General features: G+C 39.1%; 1 protein-coding gene across 1 annotated transcript in view; it reads right to left on the bottom strand.

Moving 5' to 3' along the window:
- Positions 1-12565, bottom strand: part of ATP9B (ATPase, class II, type 9B) — a 156661-nt gene that overhangs the window by 42473 nt on the left and 101623 nt on the right. Inside the window, exon 12 of the mRNA XM_014941052.1 lies at positions 2861-3003. Within this exon, the coding sequence (XP_014796538.1) occupies positions 2861-3003 (143 nt within the window). The remainder of the gene's footprint in view (positions 1-2860; positions 3004-12565) is intronic.

The raw sequence follows: 12565 nt of genomic DNA, 5'->3' as shown, positions 1-12565 counted from the left end.
CTCTGACGGCCAAGCCTTAAGTGGGCAGAAGGAAGAGAATCAACTGGTTTATATGACTAGAACTGAAAATTCAAGTGAGAAAGTACTGGAGCTAGCTCTCACGAGCAGTGTATAATCACCCAATGGTAATCCTGGATTAACAGTACAGACTCTTTTCATTACCTAACAGTAAGTTTCACATTTATGATGAAACGCAGAACGAGACCAGATGTATTTAGGACAGGAAACTGGAAGCAGCTACTGATATATTTTGGTAAAAGGCACATTGGCTACACGTTTGTCCAGAGTTAAAAACAGTTTAAAATTTGCAGGGCATGTAAGACTAATACATTTCAGCAGTGTTTCCCATCATGGTTTGAAGGAAAGTGTGGTCTGCGAGGCCACGGTCAGTGTTCTGAAGCTGGTAACGACTGCTGGACCCCGGGCTGATTTTCATTTACATCAGCTTTCAGCTCACATTTGGATAAAAGCTCATCGTGTGAGACTGCCGACTGTTAGTCCAAACCATTTTGGAACTACTGCCCTAGAATACTGCACTTATTCTCATTTTTACATCATTAACTTACAGATTCAGATCTTCCTCCAGAACTCAGTAGACTTTGGTGCTCTGAGAGGCCTTTCAGGTTGAATGCTAGCAATCTTCCAAACTATACATAAACACATTTGCTGGGAAAAGCCTTCTAACATTTGTCTATTTAGTCCCTTTAAAGTGTACACTCTGAAAGGCCAGAATACAAGTGCTACTTCTTAAACAGGACTACTATGATTACAAGGGGCATAATGTGGGTTGAAAAAAAACCAACAACAAACCAACCCAACAAAACTGGAAGCAAAATAGGCTTGTTTAATTTCATATATGCAAGTCAATAAAATTTATCCTTTCAAAGCTTTATAGATGTGACACAGCATTTTTACTTTGAAAAACCCCGCATCACTCAACTTTATGTTGCCCCTCCAAAACCAATCTATTTTTTTTAAAGGAAAAAACCTGGGTTCTTAGTTACTGCTTTATTAGGTTAAGAATATCGCTTGTCTTTCTGGAAGTAGAACTGCAGCAGCCTTTTCTTTTTTTTCCAATCTTCTATTTCTCAAACAGGGTAGTAGGTACATACAGCTTGAGGAAAAGAAGAGATAACACACCAACCCTTGTGCCTCAGAACATAAACTGGCCACCAGAGTCAGAATATTCTAGTTCCTGCCCTGTAGAGCTGGCTGACTGAACTGTTAGCATTTCATTTTGCAAGCCTTTTCAAATTTTCAGGTCAGTCTAACCGTAAGCAGAACACCCCAACACCTGAAACACATTTCTAGTTTGGTATGGTAACTGGATTCTCTATCAGAAAAGTTTAAGAAGTATATTTTTTTTTTGCTTATAAAGTAGTGCTTTGGAGGAATGAACTCTACTGCATTGTTTTGAAAATTCATTATTTTTGAACATACTTCCCTTTTTCCAAACATATGCTGTAAATTACATATTTCAAGTCTTCGATGAGACAGCACTCTTAAAGTTACATAAATTATCATGATGAAGGGTGCAATTAAAATCAATAAGCAGTTTCAAATAGCATACAAATCATTAGCTAACTGAAAAAAAAACTTGTTAAAAGAAACGTTCGCTTGCTTTGAAGAATTACCACACTATAATTAGCAATACATTTTTCTACAAGCTAAGACACAAGGTGGCAGTTGTCTTTATCTTTTATGAAACAGAAGAAAAACATTCAGAAGTGTATAGGGTAACATAGGTACCTATAGAAAAAAAATAATGAAAGCATGCTCTGAAAATGTGACTATATTAAATTTTTGTTTCATTTCAAAATAGGCAGTAATAGAAGTGTTCAGCACGTGAGGGAATGTGGAACTATTTCAAGTGTAAACTGTGTATTACACTTTCTGAACGCTATAACAGAGGCCAAACCCTGCCCCCCTCCCCAAATGCTTTCTCAGCATTTTAAACTGTATGTTACTTAAAACCACTAAAAAATTTCTTCAGCTGTTTGAGAAACAACTTTCCAAGTTCAGAAGTTCATTTTCTTCAAAAAACAGGATGTTTACTACAACTGATTTATTCAATCTCAAAGAACCACAAAAGGAGAAAAAAATAAGGTAATTTGCTATGTAATTTAACTTGTTATTTATTATGATATTTTCCAAAACTAAACTTTAAGATTCCTTATATAAATCTAGAACTAAGAGCATGGTAAGACTGTAACAAGCATCATTCATAACAGCAGACAGCAGCATAGCACGAGTTACTGCTTCTTCGCACACTTACCTACTTTAAGATCCTGTTAAGGGTTGGGTTTTCCACTACCCCAGGTCAGGTATAGTAACAGGTTACAGTTATGAAGATTAAATGATACAGCAGCTCTATATAACTGGTCTTGGTAACATAAAGAGCAACTAATTTCATGGGGATAACAGATGTCATTTTGGAGGCTGATCTTATGACTTGTTTTGGAAATGACTTGTGCTCTCGGCCATTCTTTACTATTACTATCATACAATATTGCAGTAGAAATGAAGTGCAGAATAAAACATCCTGAGCGTTAATCCAGAGTCTCTTAGAGGAAGACAGATGGTACTCTTACTAATACTATCCAGTGTCCCGTTACTATAGCAGGAGTGTTGGCACTGGAATAAATCAGATCACCACCAAATACTGACTTCCACACATAAATACTGGCATACCTAAGCCAATTGGTACTGATACAATATCCTCAAGCACATGCTTAAAATTTAACTGAAAAATAAAAACTCAGTAGTCTAAATCTACTCTTACATGAACATACTAAAATACAGAATAAATTTTAGAAATTTTATAAAAGTCATCATATTTCAGAATTGTAACCTGATATACCTGTTTTATCCGTTAGTAAATAAACTAATCGTCCCAACTCTTCTGGTATGGTGCTAGTTCGAACAACTGTTCCAGGAATATTGTCATCTTTCATAATCATCCACCCATAGGCTGCCTTACCCATGTCCAAGTTCACACGTAAACTGCAAAGGAAATTTATACCATAATCAGTGTGAATATTAGGCAAAGTGAAAGTTATAACCATAAAAATAAAACTAGAAGCTCTTTTTAGGACACCTAGAAAAAAAATACATCTTAAAACTATATGCAACAAATTTTGGAACGATGTTTTTGTTATGTGTTTGTAGAGTCCATATCACATTAGAAATTCAGGCTCCATCCCACGCTTCCAGAAGCTACTGCAATACAAACAGATGCAATACCATGCTTTCTGCATGAGACAGATTGCAACACGTTGTGGAGATTCTTGACATAATTACATCACTACACTTATACAGATGAGAACATTATACATACTTTATCAATAAGATCTCTATTCAAGTCATAGTTTTTATCTGTTAAAAAAATACATCACTACACTTATACAGATGAGAACATCATACATACTTTATCAATAAGATTAGATCTCTATTTAAGTCATAATTTTTATCTGTTAAAAAAACGCACAACACCTATGTTTTCTTTATGATGTGAAAGTGCAAATAGTTTCGTACCTCTTCAAATCCCTGCTTTTTTAAAACGCACAACACCTATGTTTTCTTTATGATGCAAATGATGTTTTCTTAAGTGCAAATAGTTTTGTACCTCTTCAAATCCCTGCTTTTTTTAAAAAAAAGTATTTTTTCTTTAGGAAAGTACAACTATATTTTGTCAACTTCTGTTTTCCACCACAACCAATCAATCAACGATGTTGCTGTCCTTCCCAAACTGTAGTTAGAGAGCATCTCCATTGCAAAAAGAGAATAGTGCCCAAGCAGCAAAATGCACCTTCGTGTGACGGACTGTGGGCTAGTGTTGCTACTGCCAGCAACAAGAAGGAATCTCTGGGTAGGTCTGCATTAGAAGTTGCAATTTCCAGGAAGTTTTACGGATTATACATAGAAGTGCAAAATCAAAAGTATTTTTTTCCAGTTCACTTGGTGTCTGCATACTTCTTTGTTAATATTTCCATGTCTACATCATACAAGAATGAATTGTGCTTGCACCTTGTATTCCTTTGTTATAATAAAAAGTCTTCACCCATGCTGGTCTAAGATTAATCATGTTGCTCTTCCCCAAAATTAAATGCTCTAAACTCATAAGCCATCTTGTTCTAAAACTTTAAAATGCCGCTTTCCTTGAGCTATTCATGATATGTCAGAGGAACAGGGACTAAGGAATAGGCACATGCTCATTTCTGTTGACTCTGCTCCAACAGAAACACTGAAAAAACAGTTAGGACAGTGACTACATGAACTATTTGAATATAATTTGCCCAGGGTACAGGCACTCAGAGACTGGAGCCTAGTAGAAGGTTTACAGTAAAAGGATTCTCAAAGCTATTCAAAGGTATTTATCAAGGTTAAAATACTGCTACTGCACTTCAGACCCGTGTGCTGAAGAAGTGCTGCTTTACATCATAACCAAAACAGCAGCCACAAACAGCTTTCATCCGTCCTCACAGACTGATTGGGAATTACCCGAGGTAACAGTGGAGGGAACAGTGACTCACAAACTGCAATATCCCATAAAGAGATGCGTTTAAGTAGAATTGTGAGAACACCTGAAATTTCAACACACACTGAAAAAAATTAGTTAATTTCACATCCCCCTTTTCCTGAATTTGTACAGCAGAAGACAATGCATGTTCCAGCACAAAAAGAAACAAGTATTTATGATACAAGATTCTTGACAATTCAAGATGGTATTTTGCTCTTTAACTAGCTCTTATTTTCCCATTAAAATCACCAGCATCAGGAAACCATCCTTCTACCTCATGACATACCCCAATTAGTTGTGCAAGAGCACATCTAACTTCAGCTGCCTTCAGATGTGCAAATATATAAAAAAAATATTAGGACAGATATAACGAAGAGGACTCTATCAGATTCCTTTTATGGAAAATGCTACATTATAACAAGGGAAGAAATACTGGAAGTCACTTACCTCACACTGGTTAACTAGTTTTACCCTGTCTTACTCGATCCACAGCCAGTCCTGAGCAACCAGTGTTTGTATTATATATGTCTGTTAGCTTCCAGAGTTAAATAAGAAGCAATGTAACACCTTTCACACTGAGATATGTACTAGTCAGCATAAGGAACTGCAAAAGATTTATTTCTCTTAGGGATGAGAACCTGCTTGTTAGCTGGGCAAGTCCAAAGGAAGCAGCCAGGCTTGAGAACAGCCAGACATCTGCTCTAGCCAGGAGTAAGCAGAGTAAGTGAAGGATGAAAGCCACTCATCATCCCACTTCACAGAGACATTTGGGTCATAAGTACTTATTTTTATCTGCCTGGGCTACCAAGACAGGAATTCTGCAATGAAAGCTCTATTTATGAGCTGCAATCTGAGAGGAACTCCTGAGAGGAGGGTGAAGAGAGGTGGAGGTCGGTCTCTTCTCCCAAGTCACAAGCGATAGGAGAAGAGGAAATGGCCTCAAGTTGCACCAGGAGAGGTTTAGTTTGGACAGCAGGAAAAATTTCTTCACTGAAAGGGTTATCAAACGTTGGAACAGGTTGTCCAGGGAAGTGGTGGAATCACCATCCCTGGTGGTGGTTAAAGATGGGTAGATGTGGTGCTCAGGAACATAATTTAGCGGTGGGCTCGTCCACCAATGGAAACCTACAAAGTCATCCAGGTAGGAAAAACTGTACTTCAGTAAGATTAAATCAGAAAAGTCTCTCAATGCTGAAATGCAGTTCATACCTTCACTTGCATCTTTTACAAGCATGTGTGTTACCTGGTTTTGATCTAAACACTATATGCATTTAATTATAATCTCACTTAAATATAATTTAAAGGTAAGGAAAAAAAAAAAATCTCTTGCTGAGTTGTGAGGGGAAATCTGTATTTCAAAGCAGTGCAGCTTTCCAGCACACACTGCTAAGTGGAACAGAGTGTACCTCCTTATGCTGATGGACCTAATGGAAAGCTGGCACCGCTGGCCTCCAGCGAAATAATGTCTCCCCAGTGACTAGTAAATCCAAGCCAGCTTTCTGGCACACAGAGATACCAGGCACACACTTGAATTGTAAAGCTGAATAAAGAATTAAACAGAAATAATAGAAACAAAAAATGAGGGCTAGAGGTGCATTTTCAGTATTAATTCTAAAATCTGTACGCTGTATCCTGCTCTGACTTCCTTTACTCAGGAGCTCGTTGCCTTAAGAGGAAATTTTTGTCTTTGAGATCATTGTAGCTATCACCTAGCACATTAGGGGCTCTGCTGTAACACCAAAAATGATGGAAGCCTACTAATACTGAGTTTGCTTTCAAAACTGGAAATCTGAATTTCACTGAATTTCAGAGTTGGAAGGGACCATAGAGATCATCTAGTCCAACTCCCCTGCTGAAGCAGGATTGCCTAGAGCTAGAGCATGTTACTCAGGACTGCATCCAGGCTGGTCTTGAAAATCTCCAAGGAAGGGGACTCCACACCCTCCCTGGGCAGCCTGTTCCAGGGCTCTGTCACCCTCACCGTGAAGAAGTTTCTCCTCATATTTGAGTGGAACCTCTTATGTTCCAACTTGTGCCCGTTGCCCCTCGTCCTCTCACTGGGAACCACTGAAAAGAGTCTGGCTCCCTCCTCCTTCAACCCTCCCTTGAGATACTTGTAGGCGTTGATAAGGTCTCCCCTCAGCCTTCTCTTCTCCAGACTAAAGAGTCCCAGCTCTCTCAGTCTCTCCTCATAAGGGAGATGCTCCAATCCTTGAATCATCTTTGTAGCCCTACGCTGGACTCTTTCTAGTAGTTCCCTGTCCCTCTTGAACTGGGGAGCCCAGAACTGGACACAGTACTCCAGTTGTGGCCTCACCAGTGCAGAATAGAGGGGGAGAATGACTTCCCTTGACCTGCTGGCTACACTCTTCCCTATACAACCCAAGATACCATTGGCCTTCCTGGCCACAAGAGCACACTGTTTACTCATTGTCATTTTACTGTCCACCAACAGAATTTTACTGTCTCTCCAACAGAATTTCACAGGAACAGATAGAAAAACTTAACTGAAAAGTTCAACAATTTTTACACAATAAACCAAGGAGGTACTAAGCTAACTCAGCACCAAGCTACTTTCAGTGCCTGACAGTATCAGCTATCATTTCTCATCAAGTCTTTGTGGGCTTTGAGAAATCTCATTATACAACCAAAACCATTTTAAATTCACCAGTTTTAAATCCTTCTCAATTTCATCCAATTTAAAAGACTCCATCCATATCAGTTATTAATGAAAATGGACAGAACAGCATCCCATGTAGCATGGGCACACTGTTGTATTAGTAACACTAATTTTTAGCAAACCAATTAAAATGCAATCTTTAGACACAGTATGTTAACATTGGTATTTGAAGGCTGTTGCAGAGAATGGGCATATTTAGCAAACATAATAGTGGAAGTTTCTTGCCTCTCAACCTAAAGCAGGCAAACCCAAAGGCAACTTTCATCCAACGTGGGGATTTATTCCACTAAGAGTCAGGGTGGCATTTCTACGCAACTCAGCTTCAGAACAAATCCATAACACAACATTTCAGAATCCACACTGCTTTTACTACAAGTTAAAACCAGATACTTTTGCTTTTATTTCCTCAAAAATACGAGTAGTCTTCTAGGTTAAACAAATTCATACTTAGAGGGCTTCCAGATTTCATTTTTTCCCAAGTGTTAACAACATTAGGGCTCCTTTCAAAGATTTCTGATTTTGTATTTTAGTCAAAATGGACAAATTTGACAATAAGCAAAGGCCTTCACCGAGAAACTTTCAGACAAATACATTTAGAAACTCCAGAAACATTCTGCCTTTTATGACTCAGTGAAAAGCAATCAAGACCTAATGAAGTTAGCAGAGATAATTTTGTGAACAAAGTGGTATCGGGCCTTATAAAATTTGAGTATGAATTTAAATAAAAATCAAATGATAGTTTTATTTGAGCTTTGGCAGGCAGGAAGAACTTCCTGAACAGCTCTGTATATAAGCAGAAGTTTTGGCTTGTAGCAAAAAACAAAGCCCTGCCAGATAAGTATGACCCATAGTGGTATCCAATTTCTAATATAAATGAAGGAGTTGAGACAGTCTTTATATCTTCAGGACTTCTTTGTAAGTAAAACACTTAAGATCATATCTGGGTCACATCAGTAGCCAAAATTTAGAATCATAGAATTCATAGAATCATAGAATTTCCCAGGCCGGAAGGGACCTCCAAGGGTCATCTAGTCCGACCTCCCCGCAGTCAGCAGGGACACCCCCAACTAGACCAGGTTGCCCAGGGCCTCGTCGAGCCTCTCCTTGAATATCTCCAGGGATGGGGCCTCAACCACCTCCCTGGGCAACCTGTTCCAGTGCTCCACCACCCTCACAGTAAAGAACCCCCTTCTAATCTCCAATCTAAATCTGTTCCCCTCCAGCTTGAAGCCATTGCCCCTCGTCCTGTCACTACAGGCCTTTCTAAACAGGCTCTCCCCGGCCTTCCTGTAGGCTCCCTTCAGGTACTGGAAGGCTGCTATTAGGTCTCCCCGGAGCCTCCTCTTCTCCAGGCTGAACAACCCCAGTTCCTTCAGCCTGTCCTTGTAGCAGAGGTGCTCCATCCCCTTGATCATCCTTGTGGCCCTCCTCTGGACCCTCTCCATCAGGTCCATGTCCTTCTTGTATTGAGGGCTCCAGACCTGCACACAATACTCCAGGTGAGGTCTCACCAGAGCAGAGTAAAGTGGCAGAATCCCCTCTCTGGACCTGCTGGCAACGCTTCTTTTGATGCAGCCCAGGATGCGATTGGCCTTCTGGGCTGCAGCTGCACACTGCCTGCTCATGTCCAGCTTCTCGTCCACCAGAACCCCCAAGTCCCTTTCCTCAGGGCTGCTTTCCAACACCTCACCCCCTAGTTTGTATTGGTGGCGAGGATTGTTCCGGCCCAGGTGCAGAACCTTGCACTTGCTCTTGTTGAACCTCATGAGGTTCACCTGGGCCCACCTCTCCAGCCTGTCCAGGTCCCTTTGGATGACATCCCGTCCCTCTAGTGTATCGACAACACCACACAGCTTGGTATCATCCGCAAACTTGCTGATGGTGCCTTTAATTTCCCTGTCTATATCATTGATAAAAATGTTAAACAGCACCGGTCCCAGCACGGACCCTTGAGGAACACCACTTGTGACTGGTCTCCATCTGGACTTTGAGCCGTTGAGTACTACCCTCTGGATGCGACCCAATTCCCTATGGCTATACCTCTTAACCTTCCCATATACCTACCTGCTTGAAACAGGTATAAACTTTATGCAGTTAAACACATTATTTATAATCTACAAAATGATATGGAATACTTTTCAAATATTTGATCAAGAAACAACCAAAAGTGTTTTAACTTCAACATGCCTGGAAAGTTATCTTCACTGAAAGTAATTTTTGGACCCTTATACCTTCTATTAACTGGCATTAAATAAACTAAAATAGAACAAAACAGAAGTTACTTCTTTTAAACACAATATTCTATCAAGATCTAAATAAATAAAAATCAAATCATATCTCATCCCTTTAATTTCCTCTAATTTGCCTTCTCCCATACTTTATTTGGAGAGGAAATCTGAATATTCCTTTCGTGTTTAGCCCACTATATACATTTTTGTTTCATTTTCTCTGCTGTCTGATGCTCTTGAGACAAACCTCAGATCTGTGTTCTTGTTCGCTTCAAGAGAACTAGTGGGACCAATTACGGAGTAAATTTTTCTAAATTTTGTCTATGATCTAAGCATATAAAAGGAAATGAAAGAAGGTACACACAGCACTTAAAAAAAAAAAAAAACCCAAGCAATAAATGTAACTTTAAGAGAGACTTCAATCCCATACATTTATGCTTAAATATGTGCAGCAAAAACCTGCGTATCAACCCTGCATTGCTATAGCGACTGGTGCACATGTAGTTTTTCAAGGGCCACATGCAACCTAGGTACAGATAATTAGATGTTGTAACACAGGTAGGACTTAAAACCTCAGGAGGAAAACTGAGGAATAATTAATGAGAAAACTAATCTATGAATTTCTTACAGGCTGAAAACACAGCAGAGTACAAAATACAAACAGAATGGATGTCAAATGAGCGCCTTGGCACAAGAGATGTAGCATATGCAGCTCAGAATAACAATAATTGTTTCCTATTAAAAATGTTTCTTTGTTATTTTCACATTTATCAGCTCGATGCCTTCTTTCATGAAGCTTCTTATACAATGGCAACAATACTGACATTGGATGTCTAATAGAAATAATTTTTAGAACATGAATATTTTTAGGGTATTCCAGACAAATTTGGAATGACTTACTGTAAAAGATTAAAAACAGAAAAACATTGAGGAGCAAATAGGAAATGTTGTGAGGTTAGAAAGGAAAAAGATCTACTGCAATAGCTCAGTTAAAAAATGATTCTTTTTTTTAATCTCATTGTGCACATTGTGCACACTGGGCAAAGCAAGACTTACTCTCAGCATGAGACACACACACCACAGCTCCTGTTGCATGAAGAAGTCAAAATTAGTTTGTAAAATACCAAGAAGCTGCATATAATATTTTTCAGTCTCTATCATGGTATGGTATAGAGACATAATACACATTTATAAGGATTGCTTACACTGCTTTAGGAGCAGCTCTTTAGTTCTTCCACGCTGAAAGCTTTGCATCCTGTATTCTCATATATATTCTGTCTCTAGATGGGAGATGACATATACAGGTAGACTTACATCTATACATTACACAGATCTGTGTAGCTTGAGGGGTTTTCTTTAAATACTCCTCTTAGAGACCAAAAAAAAAAAAAAAAAAAAGCAGCCAGGAGCCAGGTAGTGTTCCAAAACTTTACTAAAGTTGAAGGCAGTTCCTTCCAGACATTTGGGACAACTTATTTTGGCAGAATGGATCAGTGCCCAGGAGCCTTAGGGGTGTCTGAAGGAAAGGACAAGAGACATTTCAGCTTCTGTGCACACCAAAACTAAAGGATCCTCCTGAAAAGATGGCTGATTAAGCCTCTGTCAATCCAGCTTTAAACTGCAACTAAACATAGAGTCTGGACGATACATATTTTTACCAGCTCCCCAGATGATACCTTATCATTTTATGGTAAATCCTCTACATTTCTCAACAGCTAAGCAGAAGCATGTAGCGCTAAAGGATTCACATGCTTGTACACATGAGGCAACGACTTCACCAAACACTGCTTGGCTAAGCCTTAATTGTCTTCAAAAACTTTCCTGGCTACATTTTTTTTGAGGAAAAAAAGAAAACCAAAATAACTAAACAAAAGGACTCAAGCCCCAGTGTAACTCACTTTGTCTTTCAAGGTGTTGGAGATGACTCAACAATGAATAAACAAAGTCCCCTTCCTTGGTGGTGGAGGGGATCCAGTTTGGTGGTGGCACCATCACTAAGACCTTCTCTTTGGCCTTGGCTGTCATTTCTGAACTGACTCCTGTGGCAGCTCAAGGGAACTGATAGAGATGCTACAGCTAAATGGCAGGGAAAAGGACAGAATGACTTTGTGGCAAGGCTCCCTAACAGCCCCATCATCTTTCCTTCACCCAAATACACACCAGGATCTTCAGCTCAATAGTTGAGAGCAAGTATCTTGCATCTCGCATTGACTGAAGTCTCTTCTATTCTTTTGTACTTAAAAATACAAATATTAGTAACTGTCTCTCTGACAGATTTTTCAAAAAAATTAAAACTAAAACAACTGACCAAATTAGTAGATGCAAAAATTGAAGGCAAAAATCCTCAAGTCTTACATGATTTGTATTGGAATTTTAAATGTGTATGGTGTCTTCAGTTCCACACAGAAGGGAAATTAAACTCTCCTGATAGAAATGTAAGCCTGATTTTAAAAAGATATAACATTAGAAAGAATGTATCTATAACCATAGATGGTTATAAGTGGTAGAGTTAAACTGGGTAACCAGGCAATCAAAGCTTTACCTCATCTTCCCCCACCTTGAGGTGCTGATTTTTCATGACTGTGTCTGGTTTTGCCCTCTACTCTTCGTCATTCAGAAAACAGACAATCTAAACAAATACAAGTTGTTCAACAAATGGACCTTACTATCTGGAAAAGGAAAAAAAAAAAAAAAACCACACAAAAAAAGAAACATCACAGGCCTAAGAACTTCCACAAAGTGCAGCAGCATGGATCCATCTGAGGACACATGCTCCCCGGAGCCTGCTGTGTGACAACTGCACTAGGTGACACAGTCCAACAAGATCTTGTAAACTAATGGAGGACGTATTTCAAGTAATGATTTTATTTAAAACAAGTAATGAAATGGTCTCCGTGACACCGTAAGAACATATGGATAGGCATTAACGCATCCCAAACTGGCTAAAGCCAAATAGGAAAAAGCTTAAGAATATTGAGGAGCATGGAAAAACTCAGAGAATAGGTGAGCATAATCCTAGAGAGATTTATTTAATTTTGGACAGTCAAAGACTTTCTTTCTATCCTCCTTTCCCAATACATTTTAAGAAACTCAAACAGATTTAACTTTGTAGGGAGGCAGACTGCCTATTCGGGCTCG

The sequence above is a fragment of the Calidris pugnax genome, unplaced genomic scaffold, assembly GCF_001431845.1.
Source record: "Calidris pugnax isolate Ruff unplaced genomic scaffold, ASM143184v1 scaffold8, whole genome shotgun sequence".
NCBI classification, from domain to species: domain Eukaryota; kingdom Metazoa; phylum Chordata; class Aves; order Charadriiformes; family Scolopacidae; genus Calidris; species Calidris pugnax.
The sequence above is the reverse complement of the archived record's forward strand: the minus strand, read 5'-3'. Positions and strand labels throughout refer to the sequence as shown.